The sequence below is a fragment of the Sesamum indicum genome, linkage group LG3 (assembly GCF_000512975.1).
Source record: "Sesamum indicum cultivar Zhongzhi No. 13 linkage group LG3, S_indicum_v1.0, whole genome shotgun sequence".
NCBI lineage: Eukaryota > Viridiplantae > Streptophyta > Magnoliopsida > Lamiales > Pedaliaceae > Sesamum > Sesamum indicum.
The window spans coordinates 18,993,199-19,014,021 of record NC_026147.1 but is presented as its reverse complement, the minus strand read 5'-3'; the positions used below and the strand labels follow the sequence as shown (position 1 = coordinate 19,014,021).

The 20,823-nt window shown below is 35.2% G+C and overlaps 4 protein-coding genes across 6 annotated transcripts in view; 2 read left to right on the top strand and 2 right to left on the bottom strand.

Annotated features, from left to right (window-relative positions):
- LOC105158804 (cysteine synthase, chloroplastic/chromoplastic) overlaps positions 1–2,327 on the top strand; it is a 6,339-nt gene extending 4,012 nt beyond the window's left edge. For both annotated transcript variants that reach the window (XM_011075679.2, XM_011075678.2), the window contains exons 8-10: positions 6–65; positions 1,197–1,277; positions 1,969–2,327. In XM_011075679.2, coding sequence (XP_011073981.1) covers positions 6–65; positions 1,197–1,277; positions 1,969–2,061 — 234 coding nt within the window. In that variant the 3' untranslated portion in view covers positions 2,062–2,327. The remainder of the gene's footprint in view (positions 1–5; positions 66–1,196; positions 1,278–1,968) is intronic.
- Positions 4,177–6,694, top strand: LOC105158803. 2 transcript variants are annotated; one of them, XM_011075676.2, is made up of 2 exons: positions 4,177–4,324; positions 6,162–6,694. In XM_011075676.2, the coding sequence occupies exon 2, from the start codon at positions 6,198–6,200 to the stop codon at positions 6,402–6,404; it is 207 nt and encodes a 68-aa protein (XP_011073978.1). In that variant the 5' UTR covers positions 4,177–4,324; positions 6,162–6,197; the 3' UTR covers positions 6,405–6,694. The 2 variants fall into 2 exon arrangements, with proteins under 2 accessions (XP_011073978.1, XP_011073979.1); XM_011075677.2 differs by having other exon boundaries at positions 4,321–4,428.
- LOC105158802 (protein FAM136A) lies at positions 7,005–11,034 on the bottom strand. The gene is made up of 3 exons (XM_011075673.2): positions 10,779–11,034; positions 10,531–10,668; positions 7,005–7,788 (listed from the first exon to the last, which is right to left on the bottom strand). The coding sequence occupies exons 1-3, from the start codon at positions 10,905–10,907 to the stop codon at positions 7,606–7,608; spliced, it is 450 nt and encodes a 149-aa protein (XP_011073975.1). The 5' UTR covers positions 10,908–11,034; the 3' UTR covers positions 7,005–7,605.
- Positions 17,889–20,823, bottom strand: part of LOC105158801 (acyl-[acyl-carrier-protein] desaturase, chloroplastic) — a 3,721-nt gene continuing 786 nt past the window's right edge. The window contains 2 exon segments of the mRNA NM_001304406.1: positions 17,889–18,449; positions 18,771–19,275. Coding sequence (NP_001291335.1) covers positions 17,889–18,449; positions 18,771–19,275 — 1,066 coding nt within the window.

Here is a 20,823-nt window from a genome sequence, read left to right as displayed (position 1 = left end):
CTCAGATATCAAGTGATGAAGCTGTAGAGACTGCGAAGCAATTAGCTCTTCAAGAGGGCCTGCTGGTCAGTGGATCTGTTAATGTGCATTTTGTTAGACCACAAAGTCTATATGACATAAACTACTAGATTGCATATGTTCATAATTCTTAGATGTCCGGACTATTGAAATAAAACTAAAGAAATAACCGGATGATGGATCTTGACAAAACCATACCATATTAAGTTTCAGCTTTTGTTTTTTGTTTTTTTTTTTCCCTTAACATGTTTATTGAGTATCCTTTTTTTTCATGATTAAATTCCATCTTTTTAAACAGAGTTGAGTCACTTTGAGCCTGCTATGTTACTTTGACACTGGAATAGCTGTTCGACCATCAGCACTTTTAAGTGTTTGTCATGGGAATTATCAGTCACTTATATCCAATAAGGTGCAGGCATTAAACAAACATTGTTAGGCATGGAAAGGGCCTTCTATGTCATTCAGATTCGGTGCTCTATAAGATAATAGCACATAGGAGTATTCTATAATTGTCAGGCATGCAGTTTGTCGAACTTTACAACTCAGGAGTTTGCTCAAACAGCTGTCTTACATTTGTTCATAACTGATGATGCCCCATTTGTCCACATGGTAAGCTAATAATATGCTGTTTTAGAGATTATTTACTCAAATTTATCATAAAATTTCCAGAATAATGAATTTAATGACGTTTAAATTCCTTTAGTTAGTAAATTTGTGTTCTCCAATGAGAGGTTTTGTATCAGCTGGTAAGTCATATCATTGCCAAGACTTTGAATTTGTGTCTAATGGTGTGTTAATTGCATTTTGTGTTGTATCAGGGGAAACGTGGTAAATTATGTTGTTGCACAGGTTAATAACTATATCATTACTAGAAAAGAGCAATGCATGCTATTTAGAAAGTACAAGTTCTTAAGAAACATTTTACGGATCTTCAGTTGACAAGTTTGAAATAACTTTAGTTGCTTCTGGGGCTCTTGAAAGTAAATCAATTTTATGATATAAATATGCAATAACGTGGAAGAAACATGTTCAGAATTTGTGTTAAAGTTATTGGGTCAGGTTGTCATGATGTCATCGTTGAATAAATGGTCACAGATGATATTGATCTCATTTCTAGTAACATGCATTTGTTTGTTTTATGAACAGCTATGTAATTTCTGTTGGATCTTTCTTATCAGGTGGGTATTTCTTCAGGAGCAGCAGCAGCTGCTGCTATTAAGGTTGGAAAGAGACCTGAAAATGCTGGAAAGCTTATAGCGGTATGTTTATTCTTTTCCCAAGTTGATAACTCATGTTTCTCGAACTGCTGTTTCATGCCTGCTTGACTAATCTGAAGGTAAATGCAAAAGTTGCATCTGTTTACAAAATGCCGCTTGTGCTACCTCTTTGCTACTGTAGTTATGAGGTTTATTGAATGGTATTTGCCTATCAAGGATAGTGAAGCACTCTACTTCCAAACCCTTGCTGATGTAATTCGTTACGTCTGGTGTATTACTAACAAATTTACTTTACCCGTAAATGACATATGGAATGCATTTTTCCTGTTCCTCTAAGACCGAAGTTGTTATAGCCTTAACCCAGCTAGAAACCTTACGATGTAAAATTTACCACCTTAAAAAAAGGGTTCTGCAAAATGAAACTTTGTGTTTACTTGAAATAATATTGGTTCTGCCAGAAACTTAGTTGATCACACCGTACTTACCATTTTCGCTCTGCCTTGGGTTGTGGGGTTATGGTGTAATTGTTTGTAGTAAGTCACATATCAAAATTGTGTGGGGGGTGCTGTTTGGCTGCTGGTGAAGGAGGGAAACCGGGGATTTTGCTTACTATTTCTTATACCAAAAATAGTAGATCCATCAGAATCGTATTGCTTATTTATCTCCGATCAAAAACATATACATACCAATAGTATTTTTATTCTAACTTGGTTGAAATTGCGTGTTCTTTTAGGTTGTGTTCCCTAGCTTCGGGGAACGATACTTATCCACAGTCCTCTTCCAGTCAATAAGGGAAGAATGTGAGAAGATGCAACCTGAAGTGTGAATACAACAATCCTTGTCTGGCTATCTACTTGTCTTTATATAAATAATGATATTAGGACTTCTGCTGTTGCAATTTTATCGAACATTCCCATAGTTATCACAGATAGACATGAGGAGTCGTCTGTGTATGCAAACAGAGTTGATTTGAGTGTGTTGTAGCTGAAGTGCTGAAAGCGGTAGTTCCACTTTGCTGAGTTATTCTTAAGAAAAACGGTGTTAACGATGTTGTTTTTGTGGTATGGAGAAAATTATGCTTGTTTCACAGGATGCAAGATGTACCTGAAACTAAAAGACTTGAAGACAAGGAAAACAGAACACAACAATTTTACATGGTCTCATGCACCAGAAATCCCAAGAGGTTATCCTGTTGCTCAGACATTTGGAAAGTGAGAAACGAAGCCATCTTTCAGAATAAAACCATAAACCAAGAATGCATTTGGTTTGAAATTCATAAACAAAAGGCTCAGCTTGTCAACAATCCTTTGGCAGAACAAATAATGTAAGTATCAAAAGATACACCACAGAATTCAGTCAAACTGGATATTGATGGGTTGACCCTAGGTAACCCAAGGCTACGGAGGTGTTATCACTTGGATTTAGGCCTCTAAATACACATTGGTTTTTGCACTCACATGGCTGAAATATGGGTTTTAAGAAGTGGTATAATACTTGGAGTTATATATCAAATTCAAAAACTGCTTATCCAAACTGACTACAAAATGGAAGAGGGTTAGCCATCACACGAGGTATATAGGACTTGTCTATGAGTCTGAATAGATTTCACGAGTTATGACTTTTTTTGTTTCATGGAAGACGAATTTGATAATTTTTGGTGATGTGAGCAAAAATTATTCGTCCAAATAAATTCAACTTGAAATTTTTGGACCTAGCTTTTCATAAGTCTTGGGAAGGAGATCTGTTATATAAAATATGTTAGCATTTCTAGCATTTAAATTAGTATACGATGATATAAATAAAAATTAAATTAGAAGACCCCAATATAGACTAGTAGTTTAGTGTAAAAGTGCTTCAAGCAATACCGTTTTTTACGTGTGCAAGTGTTGCGAAAATATTACCCTTTTGCGAGGGTATAAGACCTTTTACAATCCTCATTCCCTATCAACTGGGAGAGTACGATCCCCTTGAGACCCTACAAAGAGGTTGTTGGACAAGATATACCCCAACTGTTGGGGAATCTTCTTTTCCTTAAGCTATGATTCTTGATCATTGCGGGGGCTTATCCCCTGAGTTACTAAAACTCGTTCTCCAAATAAGATTTTTTTTTTTTTTTTTCTAGAAGATAGTTAGTTGAGTCAAACAACCTCCCCAAATCCCCGGATATTCTACGTGATGAGAAGATTGTCCTTCCTCCGATCTGTTTCACTGAAATTGGCCCATGTGGGCGTTGAGTTGTTCTAGGTGCTGATTTGGCCGCCACTCGTGCAACCTTGTTGGGCCTCTTCTGGGGGTTTTAGGCTGAGGCTTGGATCTCTCGCGCCCCCCCCCGGCAACCTTGGGTCTTTCTCAAACCCCTTTCCATGTTGGACTTTTTCTTGGACTTCGTACTTTTTAGGGCATTAGTCCCAATTTTTTGGTCTCTCTTTTGTACGTTATGTCCGATTGGTTTTCCAATCCGAAACTTAAACTTGTTTTCGTGTAATTCTTTTTTGAGTAATAAAAGACAAGTTTTTTGTGTTAGAAAAAAAATACATATATGCCGACTCTACTGAGGATCAAATGCTTTTCTTCCTCATGGAACATTAAGAAATAATATCCTTTTTCTTAAAAAAATGCAAAATACTTTTAAAATATGTTCAACCATTATTTTTTAAAATAAAAGAAATATAAAATACCAAAAGATAATGTTTTAATTTTTTTTAAGATTCCACGTCACAGAAATTTGAACAATCTAAGGCTCATAAATTGGAATATCTGTTGCATAATCATAATATTAAAATATAATGCATTTTATATTTATACATTTGGAAATAAAATATCTAAAATATTAAATCAGTTTTTTTTTTTAATTTCTTTTTATAATTTAGTTTTTATTTGTTCCACAAGATTGAAATTTGCAATTGGAATTGAAAATGAAAACCCAACCCATAGAGCCATCGGCCCAGCCCAACTACACATGCAATTGAAGAAAGAAAAGTTGCAATTCTTAAATCCCTTCATTTTTAGCTGAGCTTCAGGCTCTACAGTCTACACTACTTTCTCGAAGAACCCTAGGCCTGGATTTTGCATCAAGCTCTTTATTGGAGGTAATTTTTCTATAATTTCACCTTTAAATACATTCTGATGTGTACTTTTCGTTTTCGTGGTTGTAATGTGTCTAAGGTCGGTTTGGGGTTATCCCTAACTTCAGGTCCGTTGAATCTCTTCTGATGCGATTCTTTGCTGCTAATTTTATTGTGGTTTTAGTTGGGTTCTTGCTTTATGAAAATGGGAATTTGTTGCCGCGATTTTATGTTTGGTTTTGTGTGTTTTAGCTCTGAAAGTTACAAGTTCCTGTAGTTATCTGCTAACAGATTTGTTTTTCTACTTGTTGCGCTTTTGTTTTTGGTTGTTGTTCTGTTTGTATTAAGTTTGAGTTTTGTATATTAAATAATTACATTTTAGACTGAAATTACACATTCACCCCCAAAAACACTTTCGAAATCACGCATAAACCCACTCCAAAGATTCTGCGTTTTACAACTCTTCCCCTCCTGTTAGTGTTTGGACGAAAAATGCAGACGTCGGAAAAAAAAGTAGTAATAATAATAATAGATACATAATCTTCCAATTTTACCTCCTATTTAACATTCTCCTAATAATATTTTTATACTTGTGTGGGGTAAACATAATATATATATAAAATTAGAAAGGGTGTAATTGTAATAAAATATTATTTTCAGATTATAGCCTTTTATGGAAAGTAGTGGTTGATGAAAGAAAAATTTAGTCTTTTTTTGAGTTTTTCTTCATTGGTGTATTCCATATAAAGTACCATATACTACTTTGTCAAAAACACATAAATTTTTGCTAGTACTACTAAATTTAAGGTTGATATGCCTAGATTCAAAATGCCAGTGACAGAACAAAAAATGGTGTTAACCTAACCTCATATATAGGAATTCAGAAAAAATGACTCACGCATGAAACAATAACTAGTTTTTCTGTTCATCAACTACTACTTTTTATTGTATAACTATAATTCAGGGACAATATTTTATTACAATTACACCTTTTTGACTTTATATATATTACATTTATCTCCTTACAAGTATTAAAATGTTAATAGGGATATGCTGAATGAGGGGTGAAATTGGAAGTTAATGAAAAGAAATTTGTTGACGTGAACGTTTTCTATTCAAACTCTAATAGAAGGGGGACAATTGTCAACAGATAATTTTCAGAGCGGGTGTAAGTGTAATTTCGAAAACTTTGGTGTAAAAGTGTAATTTCACATTTTTAAACAGGGTCTAAATGTAATTAACCCTATATTTTAAGTCAAGAAGGAGGGAGCCTCTTATTGGAAGCTATTGCTTATTAGGATGTGTTCAAATGTTGGAGTGGCTGGAAGTATTGTAGGAAAGTTCATTTCCTGATGTTTGATTGTGAAGGAAAATACTAGGAAGTGAATTTCCTCATTTGAATGAGGATAAGATTTTTGTGGGAATACGCTGGCACAGTTGATTGTAGTAGATTATCGGAAAAGAAAGTTGTTTTTCTGATGTTTGATTGTGAGGAAACACTGGGAATTAACTCTGACCATGCCCATCTAAGCTCCGTAACACTGCATCTTCTTGAGTTTTCGCTAATCCCTGCAGTTTCTAAGACATCTCCAGAAAGACTAGGAGATATATGAAAATGAATAAGCATCTTAAACATATTTCTTATTAACAAGATAGGAGCTGATTTTCATTACTGCCTGGCTAGTGTTCTGATGTCAGTTCTTTCTCAGGTAGTGTAACCTGTAAGTGGAGGTTGTAATTGAGTTCCTAACTAATGTAAATGTTCTCTTTGACCTGGATGTATATTTTCTCGCACTTTTTGATTCTTGAATTTTTTGGGTGCACTGGGTTAACAATTAACTGTTGCTTGTTGAACCTGCAGATTTGTCGTAACAGAGTGTTAACGATTTATCCGGAGATGTCTGGGATTGCAGGATACCGAGCCCTTGCACCAAAAACCAAGAACCTGATTGTTGCTGGGGGGCTGTCAGCATTTGTCTTCGGGGTGTATTTCTACACAATGAGGGCTGTTGGCGGTACAGATGAACTTCAGGTAGCTATCGACAAATTTGAAGAGCATAAACGTAGGAATGAGGAAGAAGCAACCTTGGCTCCAAAAGCTTAGTTGATTTCACATGAATAGAACTATGTAATTAGCTAAACATTGGTCGACAGAAACGCGATAGCGCATCCTTATCCTCGACTTGAGTATGATTTCTGATTTAGAAATGTAGTCATGATTATAAGTTTTTGGTTGTGATTCAAATAAAGACATGATTGTTATCCTTCCCAGATACTTCAGAAACTGAATTCTGGTACATATGTATTTTCAGCTCTTTTCAATCTGCCGGAAGTTCTAGAAAACATGTAACATCAGTTGTCATTGTTATATAATCTTTTTCCTTCTTGTCCTTTCATGTCGCTGTACTTTTTATTTTAATAACTAAGCATCATTCTTGGAGAAAAAAACAAATTGTTGAAGTCCATCGTCCTGCGACGGACAAAATCACTGAGATAATTTGCATTGTGGATATGGTTGATGAAAATACATTTATATGGTTTGATGAAAATACATTTATATGGTTTGATGAAAATACATTTTCTTAGTGACATATCAAGTTACCCAAATACAGGATAAAGATGAGTTTGCACTTCTGGAAACTTCAACCAAGATAGTTGTCCAGAAAAATGAAAGAGAAGGATGGAGTATTACTAACAAGTGTGATAGTTTCGCCGTGCCAAAACAGTTCTTCAACAAAATATATATTTTCAGACAAGAAGTCCTATTATAATAACCTAAGGAGAAAGAAGAGGAAACTACCAAGTTCCAGTTAGCTGGATTTTCACCTGCTCATCAAGCAAGTATTTGGTTTCATTTAGCACCCGAAAGCCCCACTTTGTTTACAAGTGAAACATGCGTTTCTTCAGAACTTGGATGCCAAGTGTATCTGGATTATCAACACATCAATACAAGACTCCTACTGAGATATGTCATATATTCCACCGCAGACCTGCGTTTGAAATACCACTAAATCTTGGAAAATATCATGCCTCCGTACCATCAGCAACCTCCTGTTTGCTCAAAGTCTTGATATTTTTATCAGCTTTTGCTCTCACACATCAAAGATCAGGATTCTTGTGATACAGCTTGTTGAGTACATCAACTCTTCATCATTTCTAAGTTGCGAATCAATAAATTTAAGGTATGTTCATCTGATAATAGCTTAATAGTCGCTGCAGATCAGTTTTATGCCTCAATCTACTAAAAGTATAAAGAGGATGCAACAGGACAAAATGGCTTCCAGCATTGCATGACGTATTAGCTTCTAATCTTTTATTGATAGATATGCCTTCAATTTTCCAGCAAGATGTGGCATCATCTCAATGCTGTCTTGAACGGACAGGTTAACACATGACTCCAGATCGTTCATGGCATTTTTGCTGTTTGGCTGGAGCTTGGCCCCCTCATATTTGTCTTGGCAAACCCTGAGAGACCTGTTCAGTTTTTCCTGTATGTAGCAAGAAGACATGAACAGAGTCACTTTGCTGAAGACATGTCAGGATGAAACAGAAAGTAAAAGAACCAAACCCTCACACATCAACTAGGGAAGAAAAGTTTCCAATTGACCAGCATAATCATTCACATATATTAACATCCATTTGGACTACAGTTTAGAAACAAAGAGAAGTAGAACAAGATGAACCATCACATGGTGACGATCGTGGTATTGATTTGACATTGTCAGTTACATGTTGAAATACTCATTGTTGCTTTCTCCAATTTCTTTAACATCTGTTACATCTTCAATCAAACAAGTGCATAGAGAACATAGGACCTTGTAGTCCTGGATCCTGGAACAAAAGGTTTCTTTAATGGGACAAAGGGGATAAACTCACAACATCTCACAGTGCTGGATCCTGTTACAAAAGGTGTTCTTTGAGTAGAGGGGATAACATCTGGTTACTTTAATACAAAACAGGGATAATGGACTGTGGAATGATTTTCGGTGAAGACTTCTTGGATGACTTGAGAGCATGATCCAGACTTTTCAAGCATGTTGATAGAAAGTTGGAATCATGAAGCAATTAAAGGAAGAAGACAACCTAGTACTATATGCATCAGCAGAAACTTGTCTTCCCTAAAGAAAAAGCTATTAAACTCAACATATTCTCCAAGACAATCTCAGTCAGTACCTTTCTGAAAATCATACTCATAATTCTTTTTTAGAAAGATATTTACTTAGTTCCCAATACATGCCAAAACCAATCTGCGAGTACTTGTTACATCTTTTGGTCTCTCATTGTTGAAAATAAGATTCAGGAGATCCTAGTTGCTATACCTAATATAAAAGGGAATCACCTATAACCCTGATAAGATATGAGAATGATTCCAGGCCTCCTAGTTCAAGTTTCAGAGTTCTTCAGGCTGATCCAAGATTAGGAAATTATTACCAAACCATACCCCCAAAACAGAATAGTCGTGTATCTTATACAGTAGATCTCCAAAAATGCCAAACCCAATAAAGCAAGCCAAATGTGAAAGATTTATTATGAAGATAGATTGTTTTCAATTACATAAGCTAGAAATCCCATTGCAGCTGGAACACAATCAATAGTACCAAACACGTCACTCTCCAGTTTACTGTGAGTTGAGATTTCAGGTCCTCATTACTTTTTCCCTAGTAATACTTTTTTGAGACTACTTGACCCTCCAACAACGACCATCCAAAACACAACTGGGGTACAGTTTATGTATTAAGTCTAACTGCTCTTTGACTTACACAGTTTGGATCTTAGGACCAAATCCCAGATGGGGAAGTTGTTATTATTAGTGAAGAAATTTACTGAAGAACTATATACCAAAATTCATTTTTAGTAAAGAATTAAACTCCCATGCTTCTAATAATCCTTTCTCAAGACATATTGAAGTTGTGCACAAGGCTTTCCTAACCCAAAATGTTTCTGTCATAAAGATTATTAAAAAAATTTCTATTATAGATCTCTTAGGGTAAATAATTAATCAATCAATTTACAAACTAAATCTTGACTCACTCTTACTTTGTTGCATGAATAAGCTAAAAAGTAAAAGATTTTTATTTTCAATTTTTGAAATCCTTTTAGCAGCACAAAAAAAAGTTTAGTAAATATGTTTCAGTTATGGATTGAAGGAAGTTGAAATTCATATTATTTATTATATACACCAAACATTTAAAAAATTGTCAATCACCAACTTTGGCTAAATAGTTTGACACACGAAGTAAATTGTAGATGAATGTAGTTGGGTTGAGGAGCCAAATACTTGTGGGATAAACTTATGGCAGATAAATTTGATAATTCAAATTTTTATTATATTTGTTTAATTAAATAAAAAATAAGAACGACAAAATTAATAACTGATCAATTAATAAAATAAATTAACTTTAAATGTGTATGAATGGACACTTATTTATCAAATTAATTAATAAAAAAATATGGTAATTTCTGAAAGAAAAGAGTATAGTTAATGGCATTTTTAGACAACCCACATTTTGCCAACCATGGTCCCCTTGAAAGATACAAAGGCGAAGCAATTTTCCTGGTTAAAGAAATCATGTGGATGTCAAAGGAAAAACACTGAGTAATCAGTGAACCATTAAAACTGTGAAATCTAAAACGAAATTCAACATAAGCCACCATTTAGAGAAACATAGTTCTCAATCTCTATGGTCAATTAAAATTACTAGATTTTAGATTACCTCTACAGTTTGATGGCATGTGTGGAGTAGCTAAAAATGACGAACAATAAAACAAGGATTGCATAGATATATGCTTCTAATACTAGGACCGTAGCATATGGCAAGCAACACATGCAAAACCCCACTGCAGTACCTAATAACTCGAAATTGTTCTTACTGCTAAGTTTGATAATGAAGACCTCGCCAACTATAAGAAAACTTGACTCTCTGTTTCAGTACATAAATGAAATACATTAGTAACCTTGTTTATGTTCAGCCATCACACACCTTCTGGTAGACATTCAGAGAATCCATTCATTGCAGATCCATAATATATATAGTTCTTTGCACAATAAAACATAACAAAATACTAATACAACATCAAAACTGAAAACCGGACATAAAAAAAACATGAATGAGCACAACACAAACCTCGTGTCACATCAGTCATTATTTCAATTTCAACACACGCAAACAACAGCCCTTAGAAAAATCATTTCTTGAGAAACCCAATCCACAAATAGAATAAATATTTACTTGAAACTTAGCCATCTCATTCTCGACCAGATTCTGGGCATTGAGCACAGGCACACTGCAATGCTCCACACAGTTGCTTATCTCGTCCTGCTTCCTCCTCCTGTCGAAGCACTCATATGCACACTTGAAGTAAGCTTGCTGCAAATTCCATCAAAGCGAAAAGCATATAATAAAATCTACGCATACATAACTACACAGTCACACCCCCCCCCAACACACACAAACAAAGAAAAAGAGGTAAAGAAAACCTGGAGGGTGAAATTAATGTGGTCTTGTACACTGGTAAGATGCGATTGGGCGGCGGCGTTGACCTCATTGAGCTTCTGCCTCAATCTTTCATTGAATAATCTCTCTTCTGCTGCTGCTATGTGATCCATTGCTATGTATGTCCCTATTTCTTCAATCGGTTTCTGGTGAATTTGGGTTTAGGGATTCTTCTTGGGGTTTAGGGCTTTGTGGGTTAGCGCTCTGTTTGTTCTCCAGGGGAGGGTATAATTGGAAATTACATCTAACTGTGATTCTTTTCTTTTATGCTCAATAAACACTAATGTATATCTTTCTTTGCACTAAAGTAGCCAAGCCTTCTAATTTTATGTCTAATTTTATTTTTTAATTTTTTTAATTAAACTTATTTAAATAAAAAATTATAAACAACTTCTATTAGCATCTACAATTTATTGATAAAATTATTAAGAGAAAATTGCAATTTTGGTACAACAATTTACGATACCCTACAATACTGATACTATGATTTGAAAAACAACTCAAAATGATGTTACAGAAACGGAAATTAGCATTTTGGGTACCATAGTCGGATTCCAAACGGCACGGTCAATTGCGTTGCATGCGGCCGTTAAGTCATGCAACGGGGGCAAGGGCAAAAAACAATATTTTGATGTTTTGGAGATAAATGCGAGGGTTCAAACTTATTTTTAAGCACTTTTCTACTTATTTTCACCATCATTCTTCCATTATTTTGCTAATTTGGTGTTGGGAAGGTGAAAATAATATCAACAAGTTCAAGCCATTTATAAATTTTAAATGACTGAACTTGTAAATAATAAACGTTAAGGTTAAATGTAATTTATCTCCTGTGATATTAGAAATGAATAATTTATCCCCTGTAAAAAAAATATTAATTTACCCCTATGTCTTTTAAGAAATGAAGCAAAAAGATCCTTCATGCAGTTATGTGTGTTACACGCGCTTTTTCATATTTTTTGAAATATTTTTTTTTATAAAATGATATTTGTATTATTTACAATCGTTGGAATTGATTTGAATCTAAGGTTAAAATTTGATTTACAGATCAACGGTATAGATTTAATTGTAAATAATATACATTTTTTATAAAATTTAATTCAAAATAAATATGCAATATATATATATATTTAATTATATTTATATAAATATATATATAGAGAGAGATGGACTAGAGGCAGGGGGTCGGCGGCGACAGCAACCGATGATGGAGGGGGAGGGCGATTACTGAAAAGAGAGAATTGGGGGTGGCGATGACTGGGGTGAGAGGATGGGGAGGGGCCGCAATGATGGGGATTGGGGAAAGGGGTGGCGATGGGGAAGGGAAATGGGGTGGGGGGTGGTGACGGGAACTCGGGAAAAGGGGACCGACGCGGTGGCGGGGTGGGGGATGGAGGGTTTAGGTTTGAATTTTTTTAATAAAATAATATATTTCATTGTATATTATATATAATTATATATATAAAAGACAACATTTTCAGTATATGTACAAGTAATACATTTTTAGTAATATCATATTATACAATAATAACATTTTATTATATATTTATCTCTTTTCATTTATTATTATCTCTTTTCCCTTCTGCTCACCCTTCTTAGGAGTTGAGTATGATTTTTGACTTCGATGAGAAGATGGAGGGGATGAGTTTACCGGGTGGTTGGTTGCCAATTGAGCTACCACTTGTGCTGCAACTGTTATAATAGGTGACTAGAAAATCAATAAGATTGGTTAATTTGTAATTTATTTAAGATTTTTTTTATTTTGTAATATTGAATTAAATGAATACGAGTAAGTATTCATTTGGCTTATTTTGTTGTTCTTATTCCTGTAATTTTTCATACATTACAACAAAGCCCATAAATCACTAATCAACCAATGAAGTTGGGTTGCATTTGATGGCAACGATGAAACCAACTTCGAGGGTTAGATCTGAAATGTTCCAAGTTGAGAATCTCGAAAATGGACATCGAGGGTTCTATTGAGACTTGCACTAAATATTGCTTTCATATGATGGGTCTCGTGTTTCATAGATGACAAATGTATGATGTTTATGCAATTTTAGTGGGCAGTTGATAAAGATTATCAAACCGACTGAACTGACTTGCGGAGAGTCGTCATATGAAAGCCTATAAAGTTTGGTCGGTATGACTTGAACTCCTCAACTTCGATAGTATGGAGTTTAGTCCTCAGACTTGAGGATCTACGCGGTCTCACATATGAGACGATTGTATCTAGGACTTGGTAAAAGATGACTATAATCTGATGTGATAGTTATAAGCTTTGTTATAGTACAATTAGAAGATGTATGAAGACTGGTGAGTTCCAAGAGAGGATCCATCGCCTATCATGAGATGATAGCAATATCCTGTGCGTTCTGATATGTGTAATGCTCCCAAGAGTCTGTGACCACAATGGGCGATCAAATAGGAAAGCGTTTTTCTATGTTGATCAAGTGGAGAAACATATCATAATATTAAGTATAACTATCTAGTCTAGGATGAGAATCTATGACCAATTCCATGCCCTAGACCAAGAACAAGAGATGGCCGATGGCAAGACCATACTTATATGACACTCAGTAGCCTTAAGGTTCAAGCCATTTTTACCTATTCTTTAGTGCCATGGATCGTTCCTAGAATATTACCCATGGTGACAGGTGCTTTTGAATTAAGTGTTAATCGAAAGTAATTAATTAAATATATATTTGCCAATTAGATATTGTATTGACGCAAACCTAAATCTAGTTGAAGGTGAACCTATAGAGTCATACAAAACACCACTCAAAGAAGTAATAGAATTATTTATGAATTAATTTAAAGAGTAAATTAATTGAGATTGAATAATGTGATCATTTAAATGGGAGAACCCATATGATGGGAATTTCAAAATTTAATTAATGAGATTAATTAAATTTGTATTAGATCTAATTAATTTGATAAGATCAATTTTAATTGAATCGGATAAATTAGTTAATAGGATCAATTAATTAGAGTTTTGATGTGATAATTTAATGAGATCAAATAAATCGAGTTAGACTTAATTATTGATGGATTAATTAATTGGGCAATGGACTAGGATTTATTTGTTAAGATCAAATAAATTTTATTTGGGCTTTTAAGAATTGATTGGATTAATTCTATTGGGGCAGAAGCCTATGAGTTTAATTTATTTTTGAATTAAGCCCAATAGGATATATTATATATATAGCCCTATATTGCATATATATATATATGAAGTTGTAAGGATGAGGGAGTTATTGCTTGAGTACTTGTGGTATTAGTAGATAGTGTACCATAGAGACACATATTGTACCTTTTTTTTTACTTGACATACAGTGTATGCATGTATACATACAACAAGAATATGAAATGTCTTTTGTATGTGTATAACGTATAGGCTTGGTGGTCATAAAGTGGGTTTGGTGGAGCTTGCTCATGGGGTGGGACACATGGGGCTTGCTCCCTCTGTTCTCATGTGCCTCGTGGGTAACGTCCACCACTAGGACATTGTAAGCTCGAGGTTTGGTCTCCATTCTTAGTGCTAGGGTAATATTTTTTTCCCACAGACAGTGCAAATAATGTGGCTTGCAATTTAATCAATTTTTTATTACGTGATATATTATCGACTTTAACTCTATATAAGTTTCATAATTTTGTCATGAAAAAGTGCCTTAGAAGAGGGAAGTCTTAAGCCAGCTAGTCTCGTAAGTAAAATATTGATTGTCTTGGTTTCAATTTGTAAGGAGAAGCCGCATGTTTTTGTCTTATTAAAACGTCTCGCTAGGAAAAGAAAGCTTTTTAACTTGTGTCGCTCAAACTCCTTATTGCAATTAATGTAAGATGCTTACCTATATTATCAAGTCCAACGTTGATTGTGGTTAATTAAATTAATTATATGTCATATATCGGTACTAATAAAATTTAAATGGATTTGATTTTTAATCAAATATCATTGTGTAATATATCACGCAATTAATAAAAGATATTACTAATAAGTTCAGTATAAAAATAGCTAATCATTTCAATATTATTTTTAATTATTTCTTAAACAAAATTGCGTGTGCCATGTACAAAACTGGGTCGTCGATCCGAAACTACAACGAATTATGAGCGGCTCCGATAATAACTCGAGTTTGTAGCCATTATATCAGGGCCAGGGCAATCTAGTCATTTCGTAACTAGGGTTTCAATGATAACCCTAATTTCTATGCTTATAAGTACCCTCCCGCCTACTACTCTCCCTCCCGCACAGTTCATACTCATTTCTGTGTTCATCTTTTCACCATCTTATGATTTTGTGAGTTCTCTCTCCATCTCCGTCGAGTCTTAGAATCTGAAATTAGTTCGATGGTTTATATGAATTTTGTCTCTTTGGGGTTGAGGGGGTTTGTTGGAAATTCTTCAGAAAGAGAAAGAATAGAGAAGCCAATTTGCAGAGCAAGGGCGTCGATTGTATATCAATGACGAACACTTGCCTTGAAGGTTGGCGATAGTCAAACGCGATTCTCCGTGCCTTTCAAATCTATCTTGGTTTTGATTGCGGCCTCGAACAAATCGCTACATTCTCCCCTTGCATTTTTTTCAAAAATGGGAGAAGTTTATTTTGATTGAATTCGAAGATTGTTGGCCTAATTTAATTTGTTTTCTTCTTAATCGCCTGAAACCCTTCTCTTCCCGATTTATTTAAGGTTTTTGTTCTTTTTTTGTGAAGTTTTGTTTTCATAATTTGAAGTTGCTCTCGCTTCTTTGAGAGCTAAAATCTTCACAATCTTCCTACTTTTTTGTGCTTTATATCCATTATTTCATAATATTTTGATTTATAACCATTATTATTATTATTATTATTTAGTGAAGTTGGTTTGTAATTATATGATGATTTTGAAATTGGAATTGAGCTGGGTGAAGGGGTTTGAAGTTGATTTCGAAAAGAGCTATTTCTTCTGCAAGCTGAATGGCTGAAATGAGTTTGGCGTAGCATTTTTTGATGTCTTCAGTGAAAGCGTGTTTGATATTAGTTCAGTTGATTTCGGCCTGCATTGCTGGGTCAAATGATAATTCAGTAAAATAATTAAAGTTGGAAGTGGAATTATGTTGGTAAAATCAGGAAAAGAAGGAGAATGAATATTATTCGGCAGGCATACATTCGAAAATCAACAACTAAAAAGAAAACATGATGCGAAACTCCAAGCCTGACCACAACGAAACACCAAGCACACCATGTAAGGCTAGAAATTAAGGAGTGGAAAGAAGGGATTGTGCTTAAGTCAATGAGTGAAGCAGGCAGGCCATCAGAGAAGCAACCCTAAAGTCCTCCGTCCACATGCATGCTGTCCGTAGAATCTGGCCAGTATGCAGCGAAGCTTCTTGCCACAGTTTAGCATTTGTAGGTTGCACATCCTCCTTTTCTGCACCACACCTCGGGCAACCACCCCGCACAAAAACTCACCTAAATTGCAGATTAGAACATATTGGAAGTGCTTGCTTACACGCTTTTGCCAAACTAAACTTTTCACCTTGTTAGGAAGTTTTGTCATCCAAACAAGATTCCACCCACCGCTCTGCTAAACACTGCCTCCTTCACTTCCCTGACCAATTTATAAGCACTTGTGCCCTGAGGATGGGAAACAAACTGGTCTTGGCTCCTAGGCCAAGAAAGTTGAATCAAACTTATTGTTGTCTTTGTAACTGGATCAAATACTTGTTGAAGTACAAAGTTGATAACACTGATTGTTGCAGGATTAAGGAATAACTGAAACAGGACTAATCGAAAGATTTGTCTGGCCTGGAATCCAACTATCAATGGAAGAACCCCTCCAGCTATAGCCAACCCCTCCCACTCCATAAGTGAAAGACTTGTGTTGGAGTAGAAGAAAATATTCCTGCTATGAGAGCTTTTGTCTCAAAAGTTTATTAGGATTTTGGTTTCATGCAAACCCCAAATACAAAAATAAAAGTAGTTAAATTTCAAAGAAATACTTCTTCTAATACTCTTTGACCCCTGGATTTCGGTAACAAAAAAAGAAAAAAAAATCTAAAACAAATAATCTTCTTTTTCAAATATAATCTAATTTCATACCTTATGTTGTAATATATTTTGCCTTTGCTTTACGATTTTCTTGATAAAATTCAACATCAGAACATAGCTTTAATAATTAAATTCAGATATAGCAATGATATAAACTCAAGATCTAAGAAAACAGATTATATATAGCGTAAATTACTAGTTGTCGGATATTTTCTTGTTTGAAAATTTATAAATATTTCAATTATTTAATTCTTGAACGAAAATTTGAAACTGTCAACTTGTCCTTATTATTTAAAAATAAATTAAAAAAATGTGAAAATATATTAGAAAGGCACATGAAAAAAAAAAATGAAAAATTGGTACAAGAAACTACCAACTTGGTGCAAAAAAATTAATTTTTTTTTTAAAAATAAGTGGAATTATAATTCATCATCCACAAAAGCATTTGTTATAACACCATAAAAAATTAATTTTAACCTAATGAAAACTAATGAATTAAATTAGTTGTTAAATAACCATTAAAATTAAGAAGTATTGATAATTTCTCAAATAACAAGAATATATTTGTAATTATGCTCAACATGAAAGAACTGAAATTTGTCCTTATACGTAATAGAAACTTATTAGAATTAAGTATTGTAGTAAAAATGAAGGGTAAGAAAACCAAATTTCCCTGACCACCTGGGATCAGAGCTCCATTGTTCCTCATTATTTCAATCAAGGTGATGATCGCATGTTGCCCAAGTGCAAAATCACATGGCAGAATAACTATTTATCTCACAACCATGATTACCAAAATTCCCTTACGATATTTGGCAGTTTCAGTCACAATAGCTAGACAAGAAATCATACCAGCCCACATTAGAACAACGTAACAACTAGAGCTGCCCCTATATGAAGATCTAAAAGACTTCGAAAAGATAACAAACCACTATCTACAGTCTCTTTCACTCCCGACATAATCCTTCTGAAGGAACAATAAATCGGTGGTGCTGCAAACAAGCTACAATGCAATTTCTTTTCTTACCAATAGTTACATCGATGGAGCACAAGAAACTCATCCGAACTGAACTCAGAGTTGCACCTCTCGATCATGTATCCAGCTAAATGGGATCTTTGGTGCTTGCTTGGCCCGCCCTTGAGCTCTCTCCTCTAACCTCCTGATTCTTGGGGGCAGCCCACAGACATAGTCTTGGGCTTTCTGCCCATCAGCAGATAGTCCTGTTAAATTTGCCACTTTCCATCTGGCGACCAAGTGTTCTAGGATGTCGGCATAGTCTTTGGCCGTATAGACGCCAAGCCGCTGAGCAACAGATGAGAAGTGGTCGAAGAGGTTATCGTCACGGCCATCATACATCAAGTGGGCTGGCATGGAGATCTTCTTCCTCATCATGTCAGCAAAAGCCAGCACAGTGTCGTTGGGGTCAATCTCAAATAGCTTTTCCACTATCTTGGTGTATGCAGTTTCATGACGCTTCTCATCTGCGGCAATTGTGCCGCAGATTTGGGCCAGCTTCAAGTCCCCATGTTCCCTTGCAAGTCTTGCAGTGTTGCCATGGGAGATGAAAGTAGCCCTTTCTTGGAAGGATGTATAGATAAATCCAAGATATGGGCTGTTTTCTGTCCGTGGATCCTGAAAAAGTTCGCAATTCAAATGCAAGTTGTGAGTCCGTTGAATTCTCAGACTCATGATAACAAAAAGAAAGAATCCGACAGAATTTAGCTAATGCTAAATATGCCATGAGGGGTTTCTGGCGAGTGATGGAGCTAATTTTATTGAAAATAACGTCTTTCTTTAGAAGATCATTCTGTTTGCTCAGTTGACCTAAGAAATCGAGCACTAGCAATGAGAGAAGCATTCCAAAAACTGAGCAAAGGATTAGATGCATGAAAAAACAAAAGCAGTAGTGATGGAATCCGAAAATAATTAGCGGAATTATCCGTGATGACTTACCATTCCTGATCCTATCAGATACTGGATAGTCTTCTCAATTTGTCTCATATCTACTCGTCCAGAGAGATAGAGATATTTATTTAGAAGGTCCCCATGCCTATTTTCTTCAGCAGTCCATGCCCTTGTCCAAATAGCCCAAGAAGTTGGGCTGGCCCCCGTTTCATCCCGCACACCGTCTAAGGTATTAAGCATTGTTTGATATGTTGGAAGGGCTTCTTCTGTGATCATATCACCGACTAAAACAACAAAATAATCATCTGGAATCTCCTTGGCTCTCTCCCTCAATTCCTTGACCTGATCATCGAATCCGTCAGAAGATGGATCAGGCAGGAAATCCTGAGGTTGCCAACATTTCTCAACAGGCTTAAGGTGAACAAGTATATTATTGTCAGCCCAGTCTTCCAGAGCTTTGAAGATCTCAATCTTTTGTGGTGGCATAGAGTGTGTCACTTGAACATGAACCTCTCGGGGAGGATTAAAAGGCCTCTTGACCGTCTCGACCTCCCTGCAAAAGGATTGCACATGCTTATAGAGATCATTTGTATACCAACGAGAATAACTGCCTTACATCGAGTTATCAGAAGGACAGAAAGATCTGGATATGAATCTCCCCAAGGAATCAATTCAGACAAAAGCATATTCGAGAATTCCTAAAGATAGAAGAATGCACCTTCATGATTGACAGCAATGCAACAGTATAGTTTTATAAGTCTATGGCGCTGTTTCAAACACGTATGCAGTCACATTATTCACCACTGGGATCAGCTACCTTTTGTTGCTAAACGACTAGGCACAAGAATCTATCAAGAGATCTGACTAAAGCTAGAGAAATTAGAACAAAAAGTTTAGATCCTAAGATTCTTTATTATTGATCTAAAATCATTCTTGGGAGTAAGCATTTGGTTACTTTCAGAATGGTAGATTTTGGTCTCACTGTTTAGAATAATACTTGCTGTTTCCATGAGATAATGGACCAGGGAATATTGATTCTATGTTCAAAAGAAAAATAACTGTAAAGTTTTATGACAACCATAATCATACATGAAAGTAACACAACCATTATTGAGTATGAGAGCACATTAACCACTTAATTATTGACTACATAATATTCGTAGATCTGGCAGCATGTTTGAGGGCATATGACAAGTTTATTATTGTGAACAGAATTGTCTGCATGCAATCACTGTGTGTGTTTTAACAGTGCCCTATGATTCATAAAATCTATGTCCAGACTCAATTTTAGATCTCTTAGTAATAAGTAATCTCATCAAAGGCGTTCATTCTCTGATTTCTGAAAATGAATTAGATCATTAAACCATTAGTGGAAGTGAAACACAATGCATCACTCATACACCGGAGAACCTGAGAACATGGTAAAGTCGCATGCCATGAAAAACAAGGAAAACAAAGTTCATTAGGACCAGACACATGGTAAAACCTACTAGAGCCGCCAAATCAGCTAACCAACTAAACATAAATGTTCATGCATGCATAGCAGACTGTATCACGACCAAATCAAAAAATTAAAGCAAATTCGAAAAAACATGTAGGAAGGGAACTCTCAATGTGTATTGAGAGAAAGACCAAGTAATAATTGGCTAAGAAGGCTCGGAAAAATTCTAAACTAGGGAGCCCAAACTTGCTCATACTAAACCAAAATGAATGCATAAGGAAATCAAAGTTTTCTAGATTTGTTCACCATCATGAGAAATATGAAGAAAACACAAACCCCTCGCTTCAAAATTCATAAAGATGAAATACTACAAAAGAGTTCACCAAAATAACACCACGGAAATGATAATTTAGAAGAGGAGTAAATCATGATCAAAGTTTAAATATTACAATCTTTCTTCCTAAATTTAACTGGAAAAAGGAGACATGATTACTCAACAAATTACACATATATTCATAGTTATTCTATAGGCAAAGATAACAAAGGCAAAAAGGCCCCTGCTCTTCATTATTATTAACCAATGGAGGGGCTCTGACCTGCGTTACTGGTAACTAATTACTTATAAGCTATAACTGGGGGGGGGGGGGGGGAAAAGAAAAA